The sequence below is a fragment of the Sus scrofa genome, chromosome 1, assembly GCF_054392235.1.
Source record: "Sus scrofa isolate SSC_HxYL_T2T_F1_AM1 chromosome 1, Sscrofa_HxYL_maternal_Yorkshire_Landrace_v2.0, whole genome shotgun sequence".
Taxonomy (NCBI): Eukaryota; Metazoa; Chordata; class Mammalia; order Artiodactyla; family Suidae; genus Sus; species Sus scrofa.
The window spans coordinates 283,257,786-283,283,872 of NC_139383.1; the positions used below are offsets into that span (position 1 = coordinate 283,257,786).

General features: G+C 58.4%; 2 protein-coding genes across 10 annotated transcripts; one reads left to right on the top strand and one right to left on the bottom strand.

Annotated features, from left to right (window-relative positions):
- The first annotated feature begins 3,076 nt into the window (after nucleotides 1-3,076).
- Nucleotides 3,077-12,165, top strand: NTMT1 (N-terminal Xaa-Pro-Lys N-methyltransferase 1). 8 transcript variants are annotated; one of them, XM_085020315.1, is made up of 4 exons: nucleotides 3,077-3,241; nucleotides 9,230-9,378; nucleotides 10,199-10,451; nucleotides 11,233-12,165. In XM_085020315.1, exons 3-4 carry the CDS (start codon nucleotides 10,301-10,303, stop codon nucleotides 11,487-11,489), a joined length of 408 nt encoding a protein of 135 aa, XP_084876441.1. In that variant the 5' UTR covers nucleotides 3,077-3,241; nucleotides 9,230-9,378; nucleotides 10,199-10,300; the 3' UTR covers nucleotides 11,490-12,165.
- Nucleotides 12,166-12,316: 151 nt separating this feature from the next.
- Nucleotides 12,317-17,622, bottom strand: ASB6 (ankyrin repeat and SOCS box containing 6). Of its 2 annotated transcripts, none has more exons than XM_084970250.1 (6): nucleotides 17,352-17,622; nucleotides 16,169-16,350; nucleotides 14,661-15,058; nucleotides 14,462-14,570; nucleotides 13,937-14,023; nucleotides 12,317-13,840 (listed from the first exon to the last, which is right to left on the bottom strand). In XM_084970250.1, exons 3-6 carry the CDS (start codon nucleotides 14,709-14,711, stop codon nucleotides 13,173-13,175), a joined length of 915 nt encoding a protein of 304 aa, XP_084826376.1. In that variant the 5' UTR covers nucleotides 14,712-15,058; nucleotides 16,169-16,350; nucleotides 17,352-17,622; the 3' UTR covers nucleotides 12,317-13,172.
- Nucleotides 17,623-26,087: the final 8,465 nt, after the last annotated feature.

Here is a 26,087-nt window from a genome sequence, read left to right on the forward strand (position 1 = left end):
AAATTGTTACTGTTATTTGTCTGCGTTTCTCTACTTATCAGCTGTACCCTCGGGCAAGCCAATTAATTAAGCTTCTCTCAGTGCTCTCATCTGCGGAATGGGGATAGGTAACCAGAGCCTGATTCTTTGTGCCTGAAACAGCACCACGTGGTAGAGAGAGCTTAGCACTTGCAAAGTTCAACCTGCTGTTACTGTTATTAGCGCTCCCTTGGGAACTGGGAAACCTGGAACCAGCTTGAAAGGGTGACCTGCCCTGCAGCTGCCCAGTCCCGCTGGAGCCCCAGAGCGCCTTGGATGGGAGCTTGTTGAAAATACAGATGCCCCAGCTTCTGACTCACCAGGTCTGGGGTGGAACCAAGACACATCTTTTGGACAAGCTCCTCTTTTGGGAGACAGAGCCCCAGACCCTGACACTGGGGTCTCAGAACCTGCTTCCCCCCACTACACCCCATCCCCAGAGGGTCAGCTCTGAGCTACTCACCCTAGTGGGGCTTTGGGGAGGGGCCAGGGACGGTCCCCTGAATTTAGAGCCCCCTAACAGGTGGGCTGGTCCTTGGGAGAGCCCATCTTCCTGGCCTGGTTCTTCTGTTGGCCCCTCCCGGCTGCCTCCATGGCCTCTTCAGGGTCACTGTGATCCGCCCCAAGGCCAAATGGCCACTGAGGCCGGGGGCAGAGGGCGGGGCTGCTGTGCTCAGGATGCTAAGGCTGCTGTCATAAGGGGCTGTGAGACTCCTGGCCGAGGCAGCCAGGCCCAAGCCAAGGATGAAGAGCCCAGGGTTCCACTATCCCCTCTGGATCCAGGAGGCTCAGATGGGTCATGTTTGGGTGGGGTGGCTCTGGAAATGAAACGTCCACTGGAAGTTTGGGGAGTAAGAATGCAGTGGGCCTCCGGAAACTAAAAGAACCAGTTTTGAGGAGTTCCCATTGCGACTCAGGGGGTTGAGAACTTAGCACATTGTCCATGAGGATGTGGGTTCAATCCTAGGCCTCGCTCCATGGGTTAAGGATCTGGCATTGCAGTGAGCTGTGGTATAGGTTGTATATGTGGCTCTGATTTGACTCCTAGCCTGGGAACCTCCATATGCCATGGGAGTGGCCCTAAAAGGCAAAAAACAAACAAACAAACAAACAAAAAACACCCAACAGAAACACTGCACTCTGCTTCTACTTGCTATGTGATGCTGCGTAAGCCTCTCCTTTCTCAGGCTCCAGGGTAAGATGGACTGCTGGGCCCCACCTGTGACTCTTGGCTGGGAGGGGCCAGGGATGAACCTGGTATGGTGAAACTGGAGTAGGGGGACAAGGGTGGTTTGGACAAGTCATTTCACTGGCCTGGTATGATTTTGCAATTTGAAAATGAAAAAAAAAAAAAAAGGCTTTGGAATTCAAATGACAAGATGTCTGCCTGGAAGGAAACATCACAGACAATGTATTTTGTTTTCTGTAAACATTTCCTCATCCAGGGATGGAAGAGCCTGCCTCCTTGGGGACGTTAGAATATTGAGTGAGGAAGGTGAGATATTTCCCTTTCTTTCTTTCTTTCTTTCTTTCTTTCTTTCTTTCTTTCTTTCTTTCTTTCTTTCTTTCTTCCTTCCTTCCTTCCTTCCTTCCTTCCTTCCTTCCTTCCTTCCCTCCCTCCCTCCCTCCCTCCCTCCTTCCTTCCTTTTTTCCTTTTCTTTTTAGGGCCACACCTGCAGCATACAGAGGTTCCCAGGCTCGGGGTCGAATCGGAGCTGTAGCTGCTGGCCTACACCACAGCCACAGCAACACAGGATCCGAGTCACGTCTGTGACCTACACCCAGCTCATGGCAATGCCTGATCCTTAACCCACTGAGCGAGGCCAGGGATTGAACCTGCATCCTCATGGATACTAGTCAGATTCATTAACCCCTGAGCCACGATGAGAACTCTGCGAGAAGCTTTTTGAGGTCAGCAGGCTGGCCAGACCCGGAAAGGCCTTGGAGTCCAGGTGTAGGGAAGGAAGTTTTCCATCAATAGGAGAAAAAGGTAGGGGCGGGTTTTAAGGCACCCCTAAAAGAGCTGGGCTCAGAGCTGCCCCCAAAAGATTATAGACACCTCCAGCAACTGAGATTATCTAAGATTTATCCACTTGCCGTAGAGACATGGAAAATGAAGCTTGGGAGCCGGCCCAGGCCAAGGCAACCAAGTCAAATCCAGAGTTCCCTAGAGAGGATGCCAAATAACACGGACAGATGTGGGGGACTCAAAACCAGGTTGAGGCTTTTCAGTGTACCGCACCCCCATCATCCCTTTCACTTCATTAGAGCAAGCATACTTTCAGCACCTCCTATGTGCAACACCCAGAGGAAGGCACTGTAAATCGAAGATAAAATGTCAGTTTAGGAAAAAAAGACTATGGTGAATATTGTGAATATTATGACATAGATGAATATTATGATGAAAATTATGGATCAGTTTCTATTTATTGAGACTTCACGCCAAGCACAGAGGTGAGCCCTTGACACAGGGTATCCCACAGATTTAACCCTCAGAGTCCTGGAAGGTGAGTAATTATTCCATCTATCTGGCAGAAGGGGATTAAGGCTTGAATGAGGCTTTTTCTCCCTCTTTTTACCCAGTGGAAAACCCATAGAACGTTCGGTTTTTTAAAAGTCCAGTCATGTTGTTCCCGTCATGGCTCAGTGGTTAACAAATCCGACTAGGAGCCATGAGGTTGCGGGTTCGGTCCCTGGCCTTGCTCAGTGGGTTAAGGATCCGGCGTTGCGGTGAGCTATGGTGAAGGCTGCAGACGCGGCTTGGATCCCGCTTTGCCGTGGCTGTGGCATAGGCCGGAGGCTAGAGCTCCAAGTAGACCCCTAGCCTGGGAACCTCCATATGCCGCACGTGCGGCCCTAAAAAGACCCAAAAAGAAAAGACCAAAAAAAAAAAAGTCCAGCCTTGCTACCAAATGAGCTGGTGCGCAAGATGGAAGCGGGAACAGAGTGGGTGCTGCGGCTCTTTAAGGAGGCAAATCTCAAGTGAGGGCAGGATCCCACGGGGCGGGGCAAGCCAATCGCGGGGCGGGCCTCTCGGAGGCCCCGCCCCCGACACCCGGAAGTGACGTAAGCGGACAAAGGCGGTGTGCGCCGCGAGGTGTCGCTTCTGACCTGGGTCTGACGGAGCCGGCTGTGGGCTTCTGGGGTGCTCACCCCTGCCGCCGCCTCCTTCCCTTCCTGTTTCTCGTCCTCTTCTCCCGGGTCCCGGGAGCCCCCGCCCGGGGTGAGTAGCGCGAGGGGGAGCGGGAGCGGCGGCCGCCGGCAGAGGGGAGGCTCCCGCACCCAACTGCCTCGGCGCCCTGAGTCCCCGGCTCGCCACGTGACCCAGGCGCCAGCCGGCTGGGCCCCACGTGCGCGCTCCTAGGCGGTTCCTGGGCTCCGGGTGTGCAGTGAGGAAGGCCGAGGCCCCCCGAAGCCTGGGCAGGACACTCCCCCACGCCGGCCCCCGCCGCACCAAGCCCCTTTCCCTCCCTGAGCCTCACTTTCCCCTGTGAGAAACGGGGGGTAAGGAGGGCACTTTCCTGAAACCGAGGGGTAAGGCGAGCACCCGCTGGGAGGGTGGGCGCGAGGATTCAGTAAACTGCTCAGCTCCGAGCCGAGCACAGCTTAGTGCCCGTCACATGGGAGTTGCTATCATAGTTCACTTTGGACTCGACCCCAGTCACGGCTCAGCATAGGCGCCGCTCGAAAGACAGCCGGCCGCCAAGAGCCCTTGAAGCCAAGGTCAGCCCCTGGACAGAGAGGCTGCCATATCAGAAGGCCCAGGCTTGGCTGCCCGTCGACTGTGTGGACTCTCCGTCTGCACAATAAGGGGTAGAAACAGCTAGTGTCCGAGGTCCTGCGGGTGGGGCTGGGCAGTACTGCTCGCGTCTGGTTGTATAGAATCTGCACAGTGAGATGGAATGAGACCCTGAGGGGACCAGGGCCTTGACCGGGGTTAGAAGTCTCCTTGGTCTGGTTTCCTGTGTGTGTGCCCCACCCCATTAGTGGAATGGGTTTTTTCTCTGTCAACTAGGGGAGGCGGCAGGGTTGGAGGTATGTGTAGCTGGCTTTGGTGGAGACCAGAAGCCACAGAGTCACAAAGATAGCGTCTCCCAAACCTGCAGTGTTTCTGTGCTTAGGTGGATTGGCTGAGCTGCCAAGTCCACTGGATTCACCACCCTGTGTAACAGTAACAATCCTGGAGGTTTGGCCAACTCTCTAAGGTTTAGAGGGCCTTTCGGAGTATTTTCTCCTTAGATCTTCACACATGGCAAAGAGAATTGATGAGAATCTCAATTGACAGTTTTAAGTTTGAGATTAACATGTGCCGAGCTGTGCGTGGATCCCTTTATGCTTTTTTATCTGCATTTAATCATCACAGCCTTCCTATAAAGTCTGTAATGCTATTCCCATTTTATAAATAGAGACACTGGAGTTCCCTGGCGGCTCAGTGGGTTAAGGATCTGGTGTCATTGCTGCTGTGGTGCAGTTTTCCATCCCTGGCCTGGGAACTTTTGTAAGCCACCAGTGCAGCCCCCTCCCAAAGACACTTAAGAGGTGTTGTCTTATCTCAGTTTACACAGCTGATGAGAAGCAGAGCCAAGATTCAGACCTGGTTTGTTCGATTCCATCAGAACCTTTTTTTTTTTTTTTTTTTTTTGTCTTTTTAGGGCTGCACCCATGGCATATGGAAGTTAGGGGTCAAATCGGAGGCTGTAGCTGCCAGCCTACATCACAGCCAGAACAACTCGGGATCTGAGCCGCGTCTGTGACCTACACCACAGCTCACGGCAATGCCAGATCCTTATCCCACTGAGTGATGCCAGGGATCGAACCTGCATCCTCATGGACACTAGTTGGGTACATTACTGCTGATCCACGATGGGAACTCCAGAGCCTTGTTTTTTAAACACCCCCACCTCCCTGTTTTTTTTGGGGGGGTCTTCCTTCCTCTCTCCCTCCCTCCTTTTTTCATAGACCACCCGGCCATTCTCCTAAGTCCAACTGCTGGCCGCACAGATCCAGGGACGGGCCCTGTCCGGGAGGGTGCAGGAGGGGAGCGGTAACTCCAGGCAGGCTCCTGCCTCCTGTTGCTTCCAGGCTTTTTCGTGGAGACTGTAAACAGGGGATGGGATGAGCCCACAGAGCCTCGTCCTTGCATCCTGGGTGGCTGCCGGGCTGTCCCCTGAACACCTTGGAGGGGAGGGAGAGGTGGCCATGAAGGATGCGCAGTCTCCTCGCTGCGGAGCGCAGGTTCACCGTGAGCAGAGGGTCTCTCTCCTGCAAGCTGGCCTAGATGCACCCAAAGCCAGACTGTGCCCAGGCCCCTGCCCCATCCCTGCAGCCACGTGGCTCCTCCCTGTAGCCTGGACAGAGTGAAGGAGGACCTCCTGTGGTTTGACTGACACCCCGCTGTTCCTTCTGACTCCTGCGGACCGCCTGCCCACCCAAGTCTGGACCCCAGGAGGCACATTTACTACTGAATCTAAGCTGTTAGAGCAAATGTCAAAGTTATACTTGCCATTTCCCAGCCTAGATGTGCCTCCTCTGGCTTGTTCTGGAATCTTCCTGTAAGCGGAATTCTTGTAAATTAGATTATTCAGGGGACCTTGACCTTTAAGGGAATCATTTTACAGTATGATTTTGGTAAAGCAAAAAGTTGCATTGTCAGTAAGGGGCTTCAGTGTTACTGGGTTTAAACGGCTAGGTTTTTGTCTGTGGGATTTTCTGGAAAGTGCGGGGTGACTAGCTGTACATGGGTCTTTCTTGGATTCATTCAGCAGCCGGTTAGTAGACACTCATCTTGTGTCAGGTGTGAGACTGTGGTGTGTGAGGTCGTGTCCTTGTCCTCAGAACGCTTGCCTCGGGGGGGAGGCAGGCAGGCGAGCCCAGTACAGCCCCATTGGTATCTGGCCCCAGGTTTAGTCTGTTGCTCGCTTGGAAGGGAACGTTGTGTTGAATGCCCGTAAGCTACGTGGGATGCGGGAGAAATCCAGCAATTCATCTCCGGGTGTCGCCACTGCTTTCTGAGGGACTCCCGGCCCACTGGGGAGAGAGGTGGGGATACAAAATCAGAAGTTTGTCAAGCCTGGTGGGCAGTCGGCGACAGGGCCGAGCACGCCTGAGCGGGAGCTCTGGTGTGGTCCTTCCTGGTCACAGGAGGGGCTTTCAGACCCCACCCAGCCCCCAAACGCAGTTAAGTTGCCTGGTGACATTCAGGCTGGTGGCCCCCTTTCCGTCAGCTCTCAGGGAGCCTACAGTGATGGCCACTCTGTCACTGCCAGCATTCCCGGCCTCTGCATCCTTTTGTGTGTCCCGTACCTCTAGGTTGAAGCAAGCGTTCACGGTCATAAGCAGCTGCCCTCTCTCCCTGGATGCAGGCAGATAGCTTCCGGTGCTGGGACCCTGGTGCAGGTCGGGGCCTCGAGCCAGGGCGGGCGACGGTACTTAGCGCCTTGGCCCCCTGCTGTTACCCCGGAGGGCTCCCGGGTGGGCGCAGGGACTGGAGCTGTCCTCGCTGTGGTCGCAAAGCCTCGCAGCCTTGCCGGGAAGTGAGCACTGCCGTCTGAGCTCACCCAAGAGGGGCTGGAGCAGAGCGGATGGGTTCTCCTGCGGGTCGGACCAGTGGCAAAGTTGCAGATCTAAGGAGCACCCTGGTAGGGCATGAGGGTGCTGTCGGCTCTCTTCTGTCCCTCGGAAGGCCAGTGTGACCGTGTCCCCGGGGAAGGCGGGGGTCCCCAGCAGGAGCCAGGCCCGGGGCTGAGGAGGAGGCCCCCGCCCTCTGCCCTCCGCAGCCTGGCTGGGCCCTTGCCGATGCCCGCAGCGGCTGCCTGGGTTCCCTGGAACGGGCCGACTGCGGCAGGAGTGGATCTGCGTCTGTGAGCAGCGTTTCTGAGTTGTTTGGCTGGGGTGGGCCTGCTGCTTCTGGAAGGTTCCTTCTCTTCCAGGACAAGCTCCGAGGACAGTCGTGGGTTGGAGGCTGGCAGCAGACGTGGTGGCGAAAGTCTTTTCTATCTGATGACTTCTCTTGAAGCTCCAAAAGCACGCCTCGCTCTCAGGGGTTTTTCAGTGTTTTGGGGACTGTCCCGGGGGCCAGGGACTTCGCAGGCTTTCAGGGGAGCACTGCAAGGGGGCGGGGCGAACCCCGGGGGGCAGAGTCCCTGTGCCGAGGGACTCCTGTGGGCTCCGTGCTGGGACGCGGTGGTGAGAGGGGCCCTGCCTCTGGGGCTTCCATTCTGGGGAAGGCCGGACAGTAAATAAGCAGCGTCGTTTCCGACAGAAACACCGTGGCGGCAGCGGCAGGGACTGGATTATGGTGCTGGCGGGGAGCACCTCAGCCAGGCCGGTCAGGGAGGCCTCTTTCAGGAAGTGACACTTAGGCTGAGACCCTGACGAGAACAAGGCCCAGGGCCAGCCAGGTGCACGGGCCTTTTGTCCTTGGGTAGGACGCCAACTGCGCGTCAGCTCCCTTGGCCACCCGGGGCTGGGGGCTACCCGACTCGTTAGTTGTGAGGGTCCAGTGGCCAGGGAGGGGTGCCCAGTGCGTGTGGGCAGAGCGCGATGGCGGCCATCCCTGTGCTTTGGACTGGCGCGGCAGGTGGGGCCCCACAGCCCCTGCCCTCCAGATGCTCAGCTGCTGGGTTTCCCGTTGTTGACAGACGAACCCACAGACCCAGCCCTCTATGGCCTGCATATCATGCCACCTCTGCTCTGTCCTTGTCCCCAGGGCCTGGCTCGGGGGTTGCCTTCTCTCGGCTGCTGCCCCGCCTCCCATTCAGAAAGGACTCCTGTACCCCCTAAGTTTCTGTAGCACTTTAGTTTCTGCCTCGTGTTTTCATTGGTTCCATTTCTTCCCAGTGGGATCCTAAGCTCTCCGGGGCCGGGCTTTCTCTGGACTGGCCTCACGGCGGCCAGAACAGCCCTACGCGTGCTGACTACCTGTGGATGAATGCTGGGGCTGCCGGACACATAGCATCTTCCGTCCCCCGCTGGCTGGAGTGGCCAGCTGTCCAGAACAGCATCACCAAACCACCCTCTCTGCCGGGCGGGGCCCAGACATGGCTTTGTCACACTCCTATTGGGGCGTCTTCTCTCGATCTTTCCCCTGCAGCCCACACAGCTCCCCACGCATCCTTCCAGAAGCATACATCTCTGGCCACTCCCTGCTTAACCTGGAGAAGTTCAAGCTTGCTGCTTGTTAGTGTGAAGTCTGAGCCAGCAGTATGTCCTGTAGGAGCCTCAGCTTCCTGCAGGTGCCTGTCTTTCTGGAGCATTCTTCCTGATGGCTTAGCAAACACTTCCTCGGCCTTAGTGTCAGCTGCTGGGCTACTTCCCGGGGTGTCCCCCTGACGCCCAGGCTCTGCCAGCACCTTGTACCCTCCACAACCCTCACACGTGCCCCTGTGTCCTTGTGACTGACCCTGTGGTTCACAGCCTGGCAGAGTCCAGCTCACGGGTAACAGGCACTAGATGCCGAAGTGAGCTTTTCACAGGTGTGGGGGGTGGAACGGACTTGTGCAGCCTCTGCCAGGATCTGCTGGAGTGGCCGCAGTAGGCAGCTGGGGTTCCTTGCTTTGCTTGGCTTTGCTGTAAGTGCGGTTCTCTGTACCCTGAGGTTGGAAGCCGCCAAGTCGGGTGTCCTGTAGAGTAAGGAAAGAACCAGAAGCCAGGTCTCTGGGTCTCCCACTCTGACGTGAAGACAGCTTTGCAAGGAGTTCCTGCTCTGCTGCAGTAGGTTAAAGATCTGGCTGTGCTGCAGCTGTGGTGGAGGTCGCAGCGCCACCTCAGATTTAGTCCCTGGCCTGGGAACTTCCATATGCCGTGGGGATGGTTGGGGGTTAAAAAAAAAAGATAGCTTTGGGGTTCCCACAGGATTGGCGGCGTCTTGGAAGCAGTGGGACATAGGTTCAATCCCTGGCCTGGCACAGAGGGTTAAGGATCTGGCATTGCCGCAGCTGTGGCTTCCGTCACAACTGTGGCTCTGGTCTGTTGCCAGCATATGGCCTGGGAACTCCATGTGCTGCAGGGCGGCCAAAACTGTATATATATAGCACATATATAGCTCTGCAAAGAGACGGGAATGCAAGATGGGAGGCACTGCCATCTGAGGGGGAAGGGCAGACTGGGGACACTGGCCATTCCTCTGCATCCGGTGGGATCGTGTGACCAGCAGAAGCTGGCGGGAGTCTGGGGCCTCCATCCTGGCTGCCTCACCCCTTTTTCTATTCAGGAGGCGCCCTGCTGAGCTTGGTGCCTGAGCATAGGCGTGGCTGGTGACAGCATGACGAGCGAGGTGATTGAAGATGAGAAGCAATTCTATTCCAAGGCCGAGACGTACTGGAAGGAGGTCCCGCCCACCGTGGACGGCATGCTCGGGGGGTATGGCCACATCTCCAGCATCGACATCAACAGCTCCCGGAAGTTCCTGCAGAGGTTTCTGAGGGTAGGCAGGTCTGGTGTGCTCTCCAGCAGGAGAGGGTGTGGCGCAGGTGGCACTGCCTGGTCTGCGTGGGCCGCCACCTTCGCACTGCAGGGTCTCTGGTGCCCTGTCGGTGTCCACTGCCCAGGCCTCTGAGAGCTGCAGGGTGGGGGCAGCTTGCAGGCTTGGGCTCAGGGATGCAGACAGGAGCCAGAACCAGAGCCACCTTCTTGCAAAACCTTTGCACTCATGCTCTTTGCAAGCACTTGGGCTGCAGGTGTTGGCTCTTTTGCCCAACACAGACTCCTAGTCCCTCGCCCCTGCCACCCTCCTCTGTGCCAGGCTGGCACCTCCTCCTGGTCTCCCTTGGCAAGCGCCGAGGCTGCTGCTGGGCCTTGCTCCACCCAGCGTCTCTCCTCTGCCCGCTTCCCGTCTTCCCCGTCTGTTCACGGATGGCCGTCTTCCATCCATTCCCTGCTTGGATTCTTTTTGTTTTCTCTCCGTTGTCATTTTCACGGGTCTTAGGACCGAGAGGAGATGAACACACCTATTCATGTTCACACCTTTAAGGGGAGGTGGGCTTTTCACTCTAGAAATGTGTGATCTGGGAGAAGAATGTGCTGTGCTCACACCCACTGGCACCCGCCCACCATAGGTGCCAGCTGCCAGCCTGTGCCCAGCTCATCTCAGTAGTTCCAGGGCTCATGAGTTACGGCCTCTTGGCAGTGAGAGTCCCTCGGGCTCTCTCGCCCTCCTCACCGCCCGCCCTCTCTGCCTTAGGAAGGCCCCAACAAGACGGGGACCTCGTGTGCCCTGGACTGCGGAGCCGGCATCGGGAGGATCACCAAGCGGCTGCTCTTGCCTCTCTTTGGCGTGGTGGACATGGTGGATGTGACGGAGGACTTCCTGGTCAAGGCGAAGAGCTACCTGGGCGAGGAGGGCAAGAGAGTGAGGAACTACTTCTGCTGTGGCCTCCAGGACTTCAGCCCCGAGCCGCACTCTTACGACGTGATCTGGATCCAGTGGGTGATAGGTGAGCGTCCGGGCCCCTCCGCCGCCTCCCTGCTTGTCTGCAGCGCAGAGGCCGGGCCTCCCTGGGCCTTGGGAGCCGGGCTTCTGCGGCAGGCGGGCCAGCGGGGCTTCCTCAGTCCTCCCCTGTCCCCAGGACTCCGCCTAGAAGGTTCATCTGCTTCCGTGTTTTGGTTCAACTCAATACCTACTGCAGCCCACTCGGGGGCAGTTTGTTGTTGAAGAAATTTAAATGACCAGGAACGTACTGCTTTCGGAGGATGCAAAGGGGAGCGCTGGGAAGAGGGAAGGTTGCAGCCTCGGCGGCCTCCCCACTGTTCACACTGAGGAAGCCCTGCTTTGCCAGCTTGTCCTCTGCACCCGCGTAGCTCCACAGCACACCCAGGGGGCTCTTCTCCGCCAGGGTGGGTGGCACAGGGCTGCAGGGAACACGCTATGGTCCCTAAAAGCCTGTTTGGAGTTTTAATGCAGCGAAGGAACTCTGGTCCACTCCCCTGACCCAGGCCTGGGAGGGGCGGGTGGGTGGCATGGAGTGTAGGTGTTGAGCAGGGCCTGCAAGTCCCCCGAGCAGGGCGACACCCAGCTGCGTACTCGGATTGCCCCGGGAAGGTGACTGCCGAGCCTGTTTCCTGCTGAAATGGGCTTTGGTGAAGCCCTCCGGGCTCTGGGCCAGTGGGCCCCGTGTTCAGCAGCACAGAGCAAGTGCTCAGTAAGGGGTGGACGAAAGAAACACGCGGCGCGGACGTGCCCGCCTCCTTCCCTGTGACGGCCTCTGCCCCCCGCAGGCCACCTGACTGACCAGCACCTGGCCGAGTTCCTGCGGCGCTGCAAGCGGGGCCTGCGGCCCAACGGCATCATCGTCATCAAAGACAACATGGCCCAGGAGGGCGTGATCCTGGACGACGTGGACAGCAGCGTGTGCCGGGACCTCGACGTGGTGCACAGGATCATCCGCCGCGCGGGCCTCAGCCTCCTGGCCCAGGAGCGGCAGGAGAACCTCCCGGACGAGATCTACCACGTCTACAGCTTAGCCCTCAGATGAGCGGGGCCGGCGGGAGCGCGGGACCAGTGGGGGCGGGGGGAACTGGCAGTCGGGCGAGGCCCGGAAGCTCCACGTCGACGGTTCGGGAGTGTCAGGCGAGGCCACTAAATATACCTGTGTCTGCCGTCCACTCGCTAGAGAGACTCTTTTACAAAAGGCAGAACGGGACCCGGGCGGGGAGGGCTGCCGGCGGGGAGGCTGGAGGCTGGCGGCTGGCTGGGCCACCGTGAGAGGCGGGGCCCGGGCGGCGCAGGCCCCTGGTGCTCCCTAGGTGGGACCAGTGAGCCCACCAGAGGCGGAGGGTCTTCAGGAACAGGGCCCTGCCTTCTTGCCACAGGCCCGGCTGCCTTAGGAAGAGACTACTCCTTAATTTGCTTAAGGGTTTTGCCTTGGGGCAGGAGGGGAGCTGGGCTGGTGGAGCCCGTGGCTCTCTGTGCCCTCCTAGCTGCCTTGAACCCTCGTGCCACCTGCCTATGGTGCAGCTGGTGGGATGTCCACGTGCCGAGTCCTATGGAGACAGGGCCCTGGTGTCCTTGATGTGATTGTCACAGCAGCCTCTAGCAAGGGGAGAGGCCTAAAGCCTCCCTCTCGGCTGTGCCTCGTGGCTCCTCCTCGGTGGGCATTTCCAGGCAAAAATAAAAGGGTGACCCCTGTGCTGGGAGGGCCCTCGCCAGTCTGAAGTGGTGCTTTTCTTTACTGGGACAACTGCTGTGCTACTTGACAACTGTTCTAGATGCTGCCTCTCCTCGTGCCCGCCACCCCTTCTTCCCGGCTGCCCCGGGAGCCTTTATCTTGAACTGTGGGGGTGTCACACAAGGACCTTTAAGGCCGAGAGAAATCAGTTTAATTTTATAGCATAAATATAGTTAGTTGCCTCAGCTAATCTCCAAGGCGCTTACACGATTTACAAGGACCACCTTCGTGTGACTGGCAAATAGCTGTGTGAAGGCTCAGCCCAGCGCGGAGTTCAGCTTCCAGTCTGGGTAGCGTTGCCCAGCTGATGAGCCCCTCACAAAATGGGACCCTCTGGAGAGGACGGCCCTGGTCATGCATGATTGTTTTTCAGAAGACATGGTCCCCGAAACCCCAGATTTGGCACAAAGAGCTGCCACTAGAGCGGTGGGCAGGGCGGTAGGTGACCTGGCCCCAGAGCTGTAAAGAAGCCGGCAGGAGGCAGCTCAGCTTCCTCCCTGCCCACAAGAGCACTTTTTGTTTTCTGACAGTTGCTAGAGTCAAGGGGCCAGAGGAAAGGCCCTCGGCTGGGCCGCACCCTCCAGGCCCCTCCTGCCCTGGGCTTTAGCTACGACCCCAGGCCTGCTTCCTGCAGCTCTCAGGTGGCCTGGTCTTAGAGCAACCCTGCTTCTGCAAATGCCCGGCGCTCCCCTCAAATCAAAGATTATAAACTTGTCCCAAGTCCAAACCCTGCCCCTGGTTCCATGGGTTGAGACGTGGGGCGCCACCAGGGGGAGGTGGGGGCAGTCTCCCTGGAAGATGGAAGCCTCTCCTGCTGGAGCGCCTGCGGCCACGGGGCCCCCAGCCTCCTCTGCCCAGGGGGGCCGATGCCTCGCCTCCAACCTGCACCTCCTGACAGGACCGAAGGTGCACCCCCACGACCGCCACGGTACGTAAGTCCACAGCAGGCTGACGGGGCCACCCAGAGCCTGTTCCCTGCGGTCCGAGCCGTCAGATGTCATCTTCGACGGCACCGCTGTGCTCGCTGAGGAGGTACCACTTGAGCCTGTCAGGCAGAGGTAGCGCCTTGACCTTGGTGTCCACAGGCCACGGCTGAAGGTAGAGCCGGATGTAGACGCGGCACAGGTGCTTGAGCGGCGGCGGGTAGCTCTCCAGCTGCCTCAGGGAGAAGTGAAGGGCCTGGATCTTTCCTGCCAGGCTGCCCACGGGGTGGATGTCGAAGTTTTCGGGCAGCTGGAGTTTGTGCGAGTTGGTCACCATGAGGTCCAGGACGGTCTCCGCCTTGCGCAGCAGGTCCACGTGGCTCTCGTCCTCGGCGCAGCCTGGGTGGGAGCAGAGCCGCTCGAAGATGATGTGGAAGCCGGACCAGCAGGACGCGCCGTGCAGGGAGCAGTTATAGGCGGCGCCGGACTCCAGCAGGAAGCGCAGGAGAGGGAAGTGCAGTTTGAAGCTCTTGAGGCAGATGTGGGTGAGGGACTCGTGCGCGGGGCACTCGCTGGGGTCGGCGCCGTGAGCCAGCAGCAGCCGCGTCACTTGGAAGCAGAAGCGGTTGATGAGCTGGGCCTCCTCCTTGTCCCCGCCCACCGTCTCCCCCAGCAGGAAGATGATGCAGGTGAACACCGTGTCCCCGTCTTTGGTGGTGGCCTTGACGTCGGCCCCTGGAAGAAGAGGGGGGAGAAGGCCTTTGACCCGTGTTCGGGGGCGGCAGGGGGAAGCCGCGGAGGCGGCGCCGCCGCGTGCAAGGGCGGCCTCACCTCCTTCCAGCAGGAGCCGGATGTTCTCGGTGTTGTGGATCTGCACCCCGTCGCTGCTGGCCAGAGCGTGGAGCAGGGCCGTCTTCCCTGGGGACGGACAGCGAGTGAGGAGGAGCGGGGAGCCAGGAGGCCGAGGTCAGGGCGGCCCCGGAGGTGCGGGGAGCCAGACGCTCAGGATCCGAAAACAAACTTTAAAGACAGCTGACATCTCAGCTACGGCGGAGGGTGACGGGTTTCCGGCCGGACTCCTCACTCACACAAAAACAGCAACAGGGGGCCGGGAGATGAGGAATTTTTGGATCCTGAGATGCCACCTGAGACCTGGCTGGGTCTCTCCCAACAGAAGGCCTGTCCCTCAGAAGCTGAGCACACACCCCCCGCTCCCTCCCACACGGCCCTCGTGGGGCTGGCCATGCCCTGCCTCTGGAGCCCCCGCCAGTCAGCAAGGGCACCAGCATGCGCCCGGCCTGCCCTCCCATGGCCCCCTGGCCCAGGCGCATCCCGCTTTTCCACGGGGGCACCTACCGTGCTTGTCGGCCGCGTTGACGTCTGCGCCGAGGTCCAGGAGGCGCTGCAGGCAGGGCAAGCGCTCGGGCTCCTCGCTGGCCAGGTCCAAGGGGCTGCTCTCATGGATCTGAGCCAGGAAAGCACAGCCAGGTTGGCCTGTGGGCTGCTCAGGACCCTACCGCCTCCCCCTTCGGAGCAGGCTGGGCCTGGCTCTTACCCGGTCCCTCCGGTTAATGTCGGCCCCGTGGCGCACCAGCAGCTCCACCATGTCAGGCTGGTTTCGCAGGACGGCGATGTGCAGAGCCGTGTAGTAGGTGACCGGGTCTGAAGGCGCAGACGCAGCCAGTCAGCCCTGCCTGCCCGACAGCACATTCTCACAGGTCCCAGCACCTCTGGGACACTGATGGAAGGAGGCCCGGGCTCCCGCCACCACCAGGGGGCAGGACACAGCTGCCCTCAGCCGGTGCTAGAGCCCAGGCTCTGGAGTCAGGCCTAGGTCTTGGGGGCCTTCTAACGGACATGGTGCTACATCTGGGCTTTGGTTTCTTCTTCTGTAAAATGGGACCCAAAACGGGTTTGCTGGGCAGAACACTCAGAGTGACAGCTCCTTCAGCCCTGCGATAAAAACCAGGTTCTCCAAGCTGGGTCTCCAAGCGACTGACTTCAGAATGCACCCCACCACCCTGGCCCCCTCAGCTACTTTTTTTTCCTTTTTTTTTTAATGGTCACTGTGATGTGGGATCTCAGTTCCAAGTCCAGGAACTGAACCCAGGCCACGGTGGTGGAAAAGCCAAATCTTGACCACTGGACTACCAGGGAAATCCCTCCCCCACCCCAGCTCTCTGAACCTCCAGGAGCCCAGCAGCCTCAGAGCCTGTCCTACGCCGGGGAGGGGGGACATCCTGGCCACATCCTGTGTCACCATGAAACCCCCCCCGTGTCGGGGGAACCTCAGTTTTTAATGATCCCAACTAGGATCCATGAGGATGAGGGTTTGATCCCTGGCCTCGCTCAGTGGGTTAGGGATCCGGCATCGCTGTGAGCTGCAGGTCGCAGACTTGGCTCAGATCCCACGTTGCTGGGGCTGTGGCATAGGCCCGCAGCTAAAGCTCTGATTTGACCTCTAGCCTGGGAACTTCCATATGCCACGGGTGCAGCCCTAAAAAGAAAAAAAAATAAATAAATAAACCCCTGTGGCTATAAGTCAGGGTCTGCAAGTCTCCTGGCTGACCCCCCCCCCCCCGAAAATGGCCCCGTCTCCATCCCCCAGCACACAAGCTAGATGCCAGCATGGTTCTGCTGTGATTTATGCTTAATGTGTCTTCTCCGTTTTCCCCTCTCCCTATGACAGGAACAAAAATGCAAGATGCCTCAGAATGAGTGGCAGAAAATTACTTTTCCTTACTTAGCTCTGGGCACAGTGCCAGCAGCCACTTTTTCACATTAATGGAAGCGATTTAGCTGGGAGCTGGGAAAAGTCTGCTAAGTCAATCTCATGGTAGAAACAGCGACAAACTCGCTCTTGGACTTGAGGTGGCTAAGGGCCACTTGAAAGCCCACAAGGGGACGGGAGGCCACCCAGTGTGGCTGTCCTTGGTCACCACCCATGAAATAAATAAATGAGGCAAGTAGCTCCTGAGAAAAGCCTGAAGGCTTGGTCGCCCATCCAGAGCAGGGCCACACTTAAGCCACCTATCACCCCAGGTCCTCTGGGCTCCAGCTGACCTTCAAAGTTGAGGTTGGCTCCATTCCGCAGGAGAACGTCAGCGGCACGGGTCAGCCCCAGCTCGGCCATCTTCAGCAGGGCGTTGCTCACGCCTTCCTGGTAGAAGGGAGAGTGGGCCTTTCTCTCCAGCAGCTCAGTGAGAACAAGGATCCGGCTCTCCTCACTCGCGACATAACTGGGTCTGGGGCAGGAGAGGGGGGACTAGTTGAGGGTGGGAACAGCTGTGGGACCAGCTGGCTGGGCACCCTGTGGGTGGGTGGCCTTTGGTCTCCTGATGTCATTCCCCCCGTCTCCCCCCAAATCACTCCCCCAAGGCAGGGCAGAAAGTCTCTTCAGAAAAGGTCTGTGGCAGAGAGAGGGCCAAGCTGGATCCTTCTACTGGAGCAGATGCCTCGGGTTTACCAAGAAAGGACAGGGGTTGTCTTCGGCCTCCTTCCATGTTGCCCAGAGAATCTGGCCCCTGGCATGGATACAAAGCCTCATACACCTGGACTGTTGGCACTGAAGGGAACCCTTGTGGCCAAGAGTGAGAACCAGACACTGCGGGACCAGCCCAGGGCAGTCAGCAGACTTCCTGCCTGCTCACACCCAAAGTCAGTCAGCCTCCCCGTCTTCCAAAGGCTGAGAGCAGCAAAGCCTTCTGCACCTTTGCCCCAACCCACCCAGCTTCCCCGCCAATTCCAGCTGATCCCAGAAACAGACACCTGATCCCTCTTTCCTCTGTTCCACCTAAGGCATTAAACACTTTACTAACGATTGTCAGTCTCTCTTTTCTGGAGCATAAGCATCGTGAAGGCTGGGAGTTTGTTTAGCTCACTGATGTACCGCAAACGATTCACTTTCTAACACCCTTCCCAGAGATTCACGGATAGACCCGCGCCTGGATGTACAATTGCAAACTCGGCTACAGAAAGCTCACTTCGCACTGCTCACAGATGCCACCCGGCTGCCCTGCAACTCCAGGTGGAGGGCACATGACAGGCAGGGTGCAGGGTGGGGCCCTGAGGCGAAGGCCCTGCAAACACCGCACCCTCCAGCCCTCCGGGCGCTGGCCCGGAGCACCCTTCCCCCAGCGCGTCTCGGTCTCATCTGTTAGGTGGGGACACCGCCCGCCCCGCCATGTTTGTCGTGACAATGAAGGGGGAGCAGTGCCGAGTCGGAGGGGGGCAGGGAGCGAGTTACCCGTCCAGGGGTTCCTGCCGCTCAGGGTCCTGGATCCCCAAGGAGCCCAGAATCGCGTCCACCAGCGGCTGATACTCGAAGATGATCCTCCGGAAGCCGTGCAGGAACGGCATTGCGGCGGCCGCACCCTCCGCTGAGGCCGAGACGCCGACTGCGAGCGTTCCGGCAGCCGCGGTCTTGGCCAGGTTTGGCCACTACTGGTCCAGTCCCCGAACCCGGCCTCATACACAGCCCAACCCGCTGCTCCGCGCCGGAAGTGACTCTCGCACTTGCACTTCCGGTCCCTCCGGCCCAGGAAAGAGAGTCGGGGTGACAGCGCCCTCTGCCGTCCGGGAGGACCGAGCGCCTTCGGGAGCGCGATTTGGGGGTATCTTGTGCGGCGGGGGTCCCTGGAGAATGGAGGGCGCCGACCTGCAGTCCACCGGGATCCCAGCCCTTCGCTGGCCCGCCCTTTCCCGGTCCGGCCTGGCTCCACCCTGCGATCCCGCCCGCGGCCGCTGGGCGCCGTCCGAACTCCGCCCGTTGCGCACAGCGGCCGGACCCCTGCCCAACTCTCTGCGGCAGTGGAGGGGTCTCGAACTCCAGGTGTCCCCTGGCCCCCCTGAGCTTGGGTCAGACCGCGGCTTGGCCTGGCTCTTGCCCCCCCCCCCCCCCCGCCCCCGCCGACTGGACCACATCCACCCTGACGGGCGATGGGGCAATTCCTTAGCCTCTGTCCCCTGGAAGCTCCTCTCCCTGCCAGCTGGGGGCTTCTTCCCCTTTCTCTGCCTTGATGGACTCAATGAACTTTAATTTCTTCATCTGTGAAATGGGGATAATCAAACCCATGCAAGATCCTAGACCAAGAGCTCTGTTACTGTGGGTGGAAGTGTAGCCTAGCAGGAAGGGACCCGGGCCTGGGGTACTTTTCTGGAGTTTAGGTATCTACCCCTGGGCCTCACATTTAACCTCTGCAACCTCGAGGCCCACAGGGGAGCCCTGATGACTTCACTTTTGTCCCCCCTGCTTTTTAGGGCTGCACCCGCAGGTTCTCAGGCTAGGGGTCAAATTGGAGCAGGCCTACACCACAGCCACAGCAACTCCAGACCCAAGCCGTGTCTGTGACCTACACCACAGCTCACGGTGATGCTAGATCCGTAACCCACGGAGTGAGGCCAGGGATCAAACCCACAACCTCATGCTTCCTAGTCGGATTCGTTTTCCACTGGGCCACAACGGGAACGCCCCTGATGACCTCATGATTCTGGAAAGCCCGTTATGAAGAGGTGTGCCAGTCCCAGCCGTTCACATGGCAGCTTGGGTCTCACCAGCCCCCACCCCTTCCCATGTGGACTCAGGAGCCTCTCCTGTCCAGCACCTGCCAGAGACCAGAGCTGTTGAGGAAAGTAGAAAACGTTTAGAGACAAGTTTAAAGCCAACCGCATGTGTCTATGATTAAACATAAAAAATGAGTAGAAAAGGGCTCCCCTGCCCCCAAGAGCCGAACAGTCTTAGCAAGAAAGCCCAATCCAAAGCGTCCTCAGTCCGGCTATGGGGACCGAACAGGGGCTGGATAATTGCTCACTGCACTTATGATTCCGTTTATAAGGTTGTTGTGCGGATCAGGTGACAAGCTATTAAAAATCCCCATCAGGCCTTAGAAGCCCTCCTTTTGTCCCTCCATCCCACTGCCTAAGGAGCAAGGAAGAGGAGTAGGGCAGCCCAGGTTAGGTTCGCCAGGAGACCACAGCATCCCTGGTTCCCAGCACACTTCATTTTTTTTTTTTTTTCTTTGCCTTTTAGGGCATAAGGAAGTTCCCAGGCTAGGGGTTGAATCAGAGCTACAGCTGCCAGGCTACACCCCAGCTCGCAGCAGTGCCAGATCCTTAACCCACTGCCCACTGCCCACTGAGCAAGGCCAGGGATTGAACCTGCATCCTCTTGGATACTAATCGGATTCGTTACTGCTGAGCCACGATGGGAACTCCTGCCCTGGTTCTTGATCCTGGAAGTCTCTTCTCCTGGAGTGAAATTGGGAGACTGCTCACACAGAGATGGAGAATTTCCAGCTTGTCCTGTAAAACCAGGCGATCCGACACCCGGGCCCATATTCCCGTCTGGCAATGAAGCGCATCTGGAGGTGGCATTTGCTCCAATGTGCCTCAGTCTCCCCAGGTGTTACCCTGGGGGGTCGGGGAATGTCTGCTCCCATTTGAAGGGTCCACCCTCCACCCTCCAATTGGTCAAGGCTCTGAAGGGCACAGCAGCCCCCAGACGACCTAAAGGTGTCACAGCCCTATTTGATCCTGGGTGACTTGCTCCACGGCGCAGGGCTGAGAGGCCTGGTAAAGGGAAAAGCGTGTGTCAGTAGCTAGATGGGGTCTGTGGCAGAACTGGGGTTGGGGGGAAGGTTCTGGCAGCCCCAGGTACTGCTGGGCTTTTGGTGACATCACCCCCCAATCTCTGCCCACCTGTCTTTTTTTTTTTTTTTTTAAAGACTGCCCCTGAGGCATATGAAAGTTCCCAGGCTAGGGGTCGAATCAGAGTTGCAGCTGCCTGTCTAAGCCACAGCCATGGCAACCCCGGATCCAAGCCGCATCTGTGAACTATACAGCAGTTTGCGTCAACAGTGGAATCTTAACCCGCTGAGCAAGGCCAGGTATTGAACCTGCATCCTCATGGATACTAGTCGGGTATCCGGGTATGCGGGTTTTTCTTAACCCGCAGGGCCACCCAGGGAATTCCTGCCTACCCCTGTCTTCCAGTGGCTTTCTTCCCTGTGTCTGTGTCTCTGTCCTAATCTCCCTGTCCTCTCTAAATAGCACCAGTCACTGGGTTTGGGACCCACCCTAATCCAGAATGAACTCACTTTTTTGTTTTCTTTGTCGGCCGCCCCAAGGCCTGTGGTGTTCCCAGACCAGAGATGAAACCTGAGCTATGTATGCTTTCAACCTGCGCCACAGCTGCAGCAACACCAGCGCCTTTAACCCACTGCGCCTGGCCGGGGCTCGAACCTGCGTCCTGGTGCTCCACCACCAATCCTGTTGTGCCACAGCGGGAACTCCGGGACTCATCTTACGTTGACTACCTTTGCAAAAACTCTATTTCCAGATAAGATCATGGGTGTAGGTTCCAAGGGGTTAGGATTTGAATGTGTCTCTTTGGTGGACACAATAACGCTGCTTCAGTGGGTGACCCCAGGCTGGCCCTTCTGATCTCTGGGCCTCACCCAGAGTTTCCCCACCTGTAACCTGAAGGCCCTTCAGCTCTGAGAGTCCTGGAGTCAATAAAGAGGTCTTTGGTGTCACCGACGGTCTCTGGCAACAAGAGAACTATCATTGGTGCTTAGGACAGTGACAATCACAAGTTAACCTGACATACTGAGCCCTTTCGATGTGCCAGGCCCTGTGCGAAACGCTTGACATACTGCTCTTCATACACCCTGCTAAGCCGATGATGGTGTTAACACCTTTTCTTCAAACAAGGAACCTGAGGCTCAGAGAGGTTTGGGTACCGGCCCAACATTGCACAGCTAGGTTGGGATTGTAACCCCAGTTTGGGGGACTCTTCCATGTACCTGGCCTCCAGGGCTCAAGTGCCTCGCAGCTTCTCCGGCTCTGGCCCTGGGAGGGTCCGGGCATGCCGCAGAGAGGAGCTGGCCCCTGCTCTGTCACAGCCCTTGGGCACCACACAGTGGAGCAGCCCTGCCGCCAGCCCGTCGCCCAGGCTCCTATCTTTAGAAAGCTCTGTGACCCATGACCTCCTTCCTGTCAGTAAGGGCAACCCCTGTTTCCTCCATCTGCCTCCCATTAAGGCTCTGTCGTTCAGAGGCTCTCATTTCAGCTCTGAACCTTCTCTCTTCTTTCCCTGCTATTGCCTCTCACTGTCCTGCCAGCCCAGCCACTTCCTGCCACCCAACGCCAGCGTTCTTAGCAGGCTGGGGGGCCTGGGGCCAAGCACCCAGTGATCAGACCCTGGCAGGGTCTGTCCCTGACTCCTCCTCCCCAGGGAGTTTGGGAGTCCCTCTGACTATCCAATGCACAGAGAGGAGTAACCTTAATATATAAAGCACTTTTAAAAATCGACAAGAGGGAGTTCCCGCTGTGGTGCAATGGGTTAAGGATCCGGCACCGTCTCTGTGGTGGCCCGGGTTTGACCCCTGGCCTGGCACAGTCTAAAAAAGGATCCAGCGTTGCCACAGGTGTGGCACAGGTTGCAGCTGTGGCTTGAATTCAGTCCCTGGCCTGGGAACTTCCATATGCCTGGGGTCTGGCCATTAAAAAAAAATCAACAATAAGAAGGCAAAAATACTAACAAAAAAATGGGCAGAGGACATGCATAGTGAGTCACAAAGGATGGAAAACTGTCAACAAAATGAGGAGAGACGTTTAGCCACTCCAGTGGTCCAACGCCAACAATGGTAACAGCCGACTTACAGAACTTAACCACGTGCTAGACTCTGTCCTATAGCAGCTCACCAAAGCGAGTTATAGAACAGTAGGTGCCGTCTGATCCCATTTAGGGAAAAAGCTCTTTGTGTGTGTGTGTGTGTGTGTGTGCACGCACGCACGCACCTGTGCATGAGCAGGAATAATTCTTTTTTTGTTTGTTTTTGTTTTGGTCTTTTTAGAGCTGCACCTGCGGCATATGGAAGTTCCCAGGTTGGGGGTCCAATCAAAATTGCAGCCAGTGGCCTGTACCACAGCCGCAGCCATGTGAGACCCAAGCCTCCACTGCAGCTCAGGGCATCACCAGATCCTTCACCCACTGAGTGAGGCCAGGGATTGAACCTGCATCCTGATGGATACTAGTTGGGATCTTAACCCACTGAGCCACAGTGGGAACTCCGATAGGCGTGATTATTGACGGCCCCAGGCTGAGATATTAGTGGTGGGTGTTTCTGGGTTCTGGGATTTGGGAAACTTTGATCTTCTTTGTGTTTCTGGGTATTTCCTACCCTCTTACCAATGAATGTGACTTAACCTGAGACTCAAAATGCGAAATCAGCCAGAGGCAGGGGATCAGGCCCTGCACTTCCTCTTACATCTAGGGTCCAAGACGAGGCCATGAACGCCGGGCAAGGCCCCCGTCTGTCCACAGAGCCTTTTCTCCTGCCCCCTCTATCTGGTGACATTCTTCACAGCAGGAAGATCACCTCCCCCGAGCCCTTCCTGAACCCGCCCCCCACCCCCAGACCCCCTTTACTTCCCGCCCCAGGCCCTCGGTACCACAGGGCCCAGCCTGACCATATGAATGAGACGTTGCTAAGAGCAGCAGCCTTTGGTGGGTGGCATCTTGGGCCCCACGAATTAGATTGGAAACCCCGCGCGGATGGCTCATCGACTCGTCAGAACACCCCAGGAAGGAAGTGACAGCGGGACTCCCATGGCACAGTCTGGGAGAGCGAGGCTCAGAGAGAGAGCTGACCCGCTCCAGGGCAGCCAGCCAGCCAGGGGCCCAGCTGGGACCCCATCCCGGGCCTGGCCTGTCACGTCTCCCTGGAGCCCTGCCCGGCCACGGTCCCCCACGCTCTCTCCCCTTCCCACGCTTGCTCACCCGTTCCCACACTCACACACACAAAAAACACTCACACCACAGGCTCACACAGGTGCTCACACACACACACACACACACACATGGACTTGTGACACCACATTCATCCTTGTGAGACGTTCTCACACACAAGCACACACAAACACTTCCTCAGACACACTCATTCATACACACGCACCACACACTCAGGGCAGGGGCCGAAGGAGGGCGGTGTCACGGCCCCTCCCAGCATCCCCGCCTTCCTGGTGCCCCTCTGGACAGGAGGGGCTGGCAGCAGCCACATCTGTCCCTGGTAAGTCCCTTGAGGGGGAAATTGGGGAAAAGGCCCCCCTTTAATTTTTCTCTTTCTCTCTCTCTCTTTTTTCTTTTTGGAGTTGGCAGAGATGTTGGGAAAGCACAGCGATCTGCCCCTAAGAATAGGCTTCCTCGTCTCCTGGGTGGGGAGCCTGGTGCGTCCCAGGCCGCGAGGCACAGAGGGGTGGGGCGGGGGGGGGGCTGTTTCTCCCGTGCGGTCATGGGGCCGCCGCCCTGGCCTTCTTCCTGTCCTTGTCCCTGTCTGCGGCCCTCCTCAGGCCCAGCTCCCCCTCCCTCTCCTTCCCCAACACCTGACCCTGCCCTGACCCCTGACCCGAGGAGGCCCAGCCTGCTTGGCCCCGCGGGCCCCAGTCTCTGTGCTGTAGGGCAGGGCCCAGTTCTCTCTTCCCGGAGGCCTGGTCCTCTGTGGGCTCAGGGGGAGCTGAGGGACTGGAAGATGCTAGGGAGGGTGGTAGGGCCTCGGCGCAGCCACGGAAAGACATTCCTGTCCCTTCCTGCTCTCCTAAGAAGCACCGAGGGACACTGGGGGGATCCGAACACCCGGGACATGTGTGTTCCCACGTGCCCCTTCCGAGAAACCTGGCCCTGCTGGCCAGAGCCCCCTGCTGGCCAGAGCCCCCTGCTCTGACCTGCCCCCCACCCATCCCACACCAGACACTTCCAGGCGGTCCTGATGTTTGGCCAGACGTGAGAGCCCAGATGGGCAAAGCCCCCAGGTGGGCAGCCCAGAGCCTCAGAGGGGATGCTGAGGGAGCTTCCCCTTTCTCGGACATCCTTGTGTGTCTGCATCAGAGGCCCCCCTTGCCTGCCCCCCCACCCCCCGCCTCTTCCAGACAAGGTAAGTCCTTAGAGATTCAGAAGCCCAAGTGAACAGGGTGAGAAGGTACCTACAGCCTGTCTTAGCCTGGGCTGCCATGCAAAGTACCACAGGTTGGGTGCCTTAAACAACGAACACTTATTTCTCATGGCTCTGGAGGCTGGGAAGTTCAAGATGAAGATGCCAGCAAGGTCGGTTTCCTTCTGAGGCCTCTTCTCTTGGCTCGTAGGCAGCCACCATCTCCCCAAGGGGGTGTGGGGGGGTCCCCCTCAGGACCTTAGCCAACCTACCTCCCAATGGTCCCACCTTTTTTCTTTTTCTTTCTTGGCTGCCCCGTGGCATATGGAGTCCCCGGGCCAGGGATCAGATCTGAGCGGCACTTGGCACCTATGGCACTTGGCACCTATGGCACTTGGCATTGATCCTTAATCCAGTTGCCAGGCTGGGGATCGAACCTGCATCCCCGCATTCCAGAGACACTGCCGATCCCGCTGCGCCACCGCGGGAACTCCAGTCCCACCATTGAATGCCATCCCATTGGAGGAAGGGCTTCAGCATCTGAATTTGAGGGTGGGGAACACAGACATTCAGTCCACAGGAGCCCCTCAGGCCCCTCGGCTCAAGACGGGAGGGGGTCTGGGGGCTGGGCTTTGGCCTGGACCCCTCTCAGCCTCACTGTCCCATCTACAGAAGAAGCTGAGGGTCTCAAGGCTCACCTAGATTCCCTCCCACTCCACAAGTCGGGGGTCCTAGTAAGAGTGACCCGAGGAGTTCCCGGTATGGCTCATCAGTAACGAACCTGATGCAGGTTCGATCCCTGGCCTCGCTTGGTGGGTCGGAGATCTGGCATTGCCGTGAGCTGTGGTATAGGTCGCAGATGTGGCTGGGATCCCGAGTTGCTGTGGCTGTGGCGTAGACTGGCAGCTGTAGCTCCGATCGGACCCCTAGCCTGGGAACCTCCATATGCCACAGGAGTGGCCCCAAGAAGCAAAAAAGAAAAGTGACCCATAGCTTCATGTGAGGAGGGGTCCCAGGCCCCTCCCTGGGAGATCCTCTCTTCCCAAGTGCTGGTCAGCCTGCCTCTGCCTCTCTCGTTCCCAGCAGGCGGATATGTGCGATCTTGGCCCAGGCCTTGCCCCCTCTGAGCCTTGGTCTGCCTCATTGCCAGACAGGCTGGGGAGGGTGCCCAAGAGGTTGGAGCCTGCCCTGCCTCTGCTGGTCTCAGAGCCCAGAATCCTGATTCCAGACTCCCCATCTGACCCCCGCTGGCGCCCACTTGGCATCGGTCCCTGGGAGGCTGGCCCAGAGGCAGATCTCAGGGGAAGGGACCAGCGGGCCCCCTCCAGCCACTGCGTGAGGCCCCGTCGGGCTCTGCCAAGGGCTGGCTCCAGAGGGCTCGGGGCCCCTGGGAAGGGGGCGCGGAGGTGGGCACAGGGCGGGGTCCTTTGTGTTCCCGGGAAAGCCATCCCACTCCACCCCCACCGGCCCTGCTTGGCCAAGCTGACGGCAGGAAGAATCCCGTCGGCCATACGTCAGGGAGACAGAGTGGGCCCGTTCGAGGAGGGGAGCCGGGAAATTTGATCATTAAGAAACCCTCCTGGCTGTCTGGGGGAATTTAATTAAATTGCTGGAGAGGGCTGTGAGAGAGGCCACATCTGGAACCAATATGTGGGCTTTGATTTTTCCCTCTTCTCTCCCTCCCTCCCTCCCTCTTCCCATCTCACTGCTGTGCAAGGGGGCACCGCGGAGCCCTGGACCACGGGTCCCTCCGAGACACAATTCCCGGCAGACGGAGAGACAGGGAGCCAAAGAGACACAGCCGGGCACGTGATGGCTGAACATTGAGACAGGCAGGGGTGCGAGAGCCACGAAGGCACGGCGGGGGGATGGTGGCGGTGCCGTGGGGGTTGGCGCGGAGTGTCGGCTGTGTCAAGAGGTAAAGGTCTACTTCCCAGAACAAGAGAGAAAGTTCCAGAGGATGCCAGAAATCAACACGCCCGCCCGGGGCCAGGGTCCCTTGGGCCGCCCAGGGCCTTGACCGAGTCTCTGCCCTGCTTGAAACACACATGCAC

What these genes read in the sequence shown, in the direction of transcription:
- NTMT1 (XM_085020139.1), top strand. Translation starts at nt 9,281, where the DNA reads ATGACGAGCGAGGTGATTGAAGATGAGAAGCAATTCTATTCCAAGGCC. An exon ending in TCCTGCAGAGGTTTCTGAGG is followed by an intron (nt 9,443 to 10,198) that starts GTAGGCAGGTCT and finishes TCTCTGCCTTAG; the next exon opens with GAAGGCCCCAACAAGACGGG. An exon ending in CTGGATCCAGTGGGTGATAG is followed by an intron (nt 10,452 to 11,232) that starts GTGAGCGTCCGG and finishes TGCCCCCCGCAG; the next exon opens with GCCACCTGACTGACCAGCAC.
- ASB6 (XM_084970250.1), bottom strand. Translation starts at nt 14,711, where the DNA reads ATGGTGGAGCTGCTGGTGCGCCACGGGGCCGACATTAACCGGAGGGAC. An exon ending in ACATTAACCGGAGGGACCGG is followed by an intron (nt 14,571 to 14,660) that starts GTAAGAGCCAGG and finishes TTCCTGGCTCAG; the next exon opens with ATCCATGAGAGCAGCCCCTT. An exon ending in CAACGCGGCCGACAAGCACG is followed by an intron (nt 14,024 to 14,461) that starts GTAGGTGCCCCC and finishes GTCCGTCCCCAG; the next exon opens with GGAAGACGGCCCTGCTCCAC.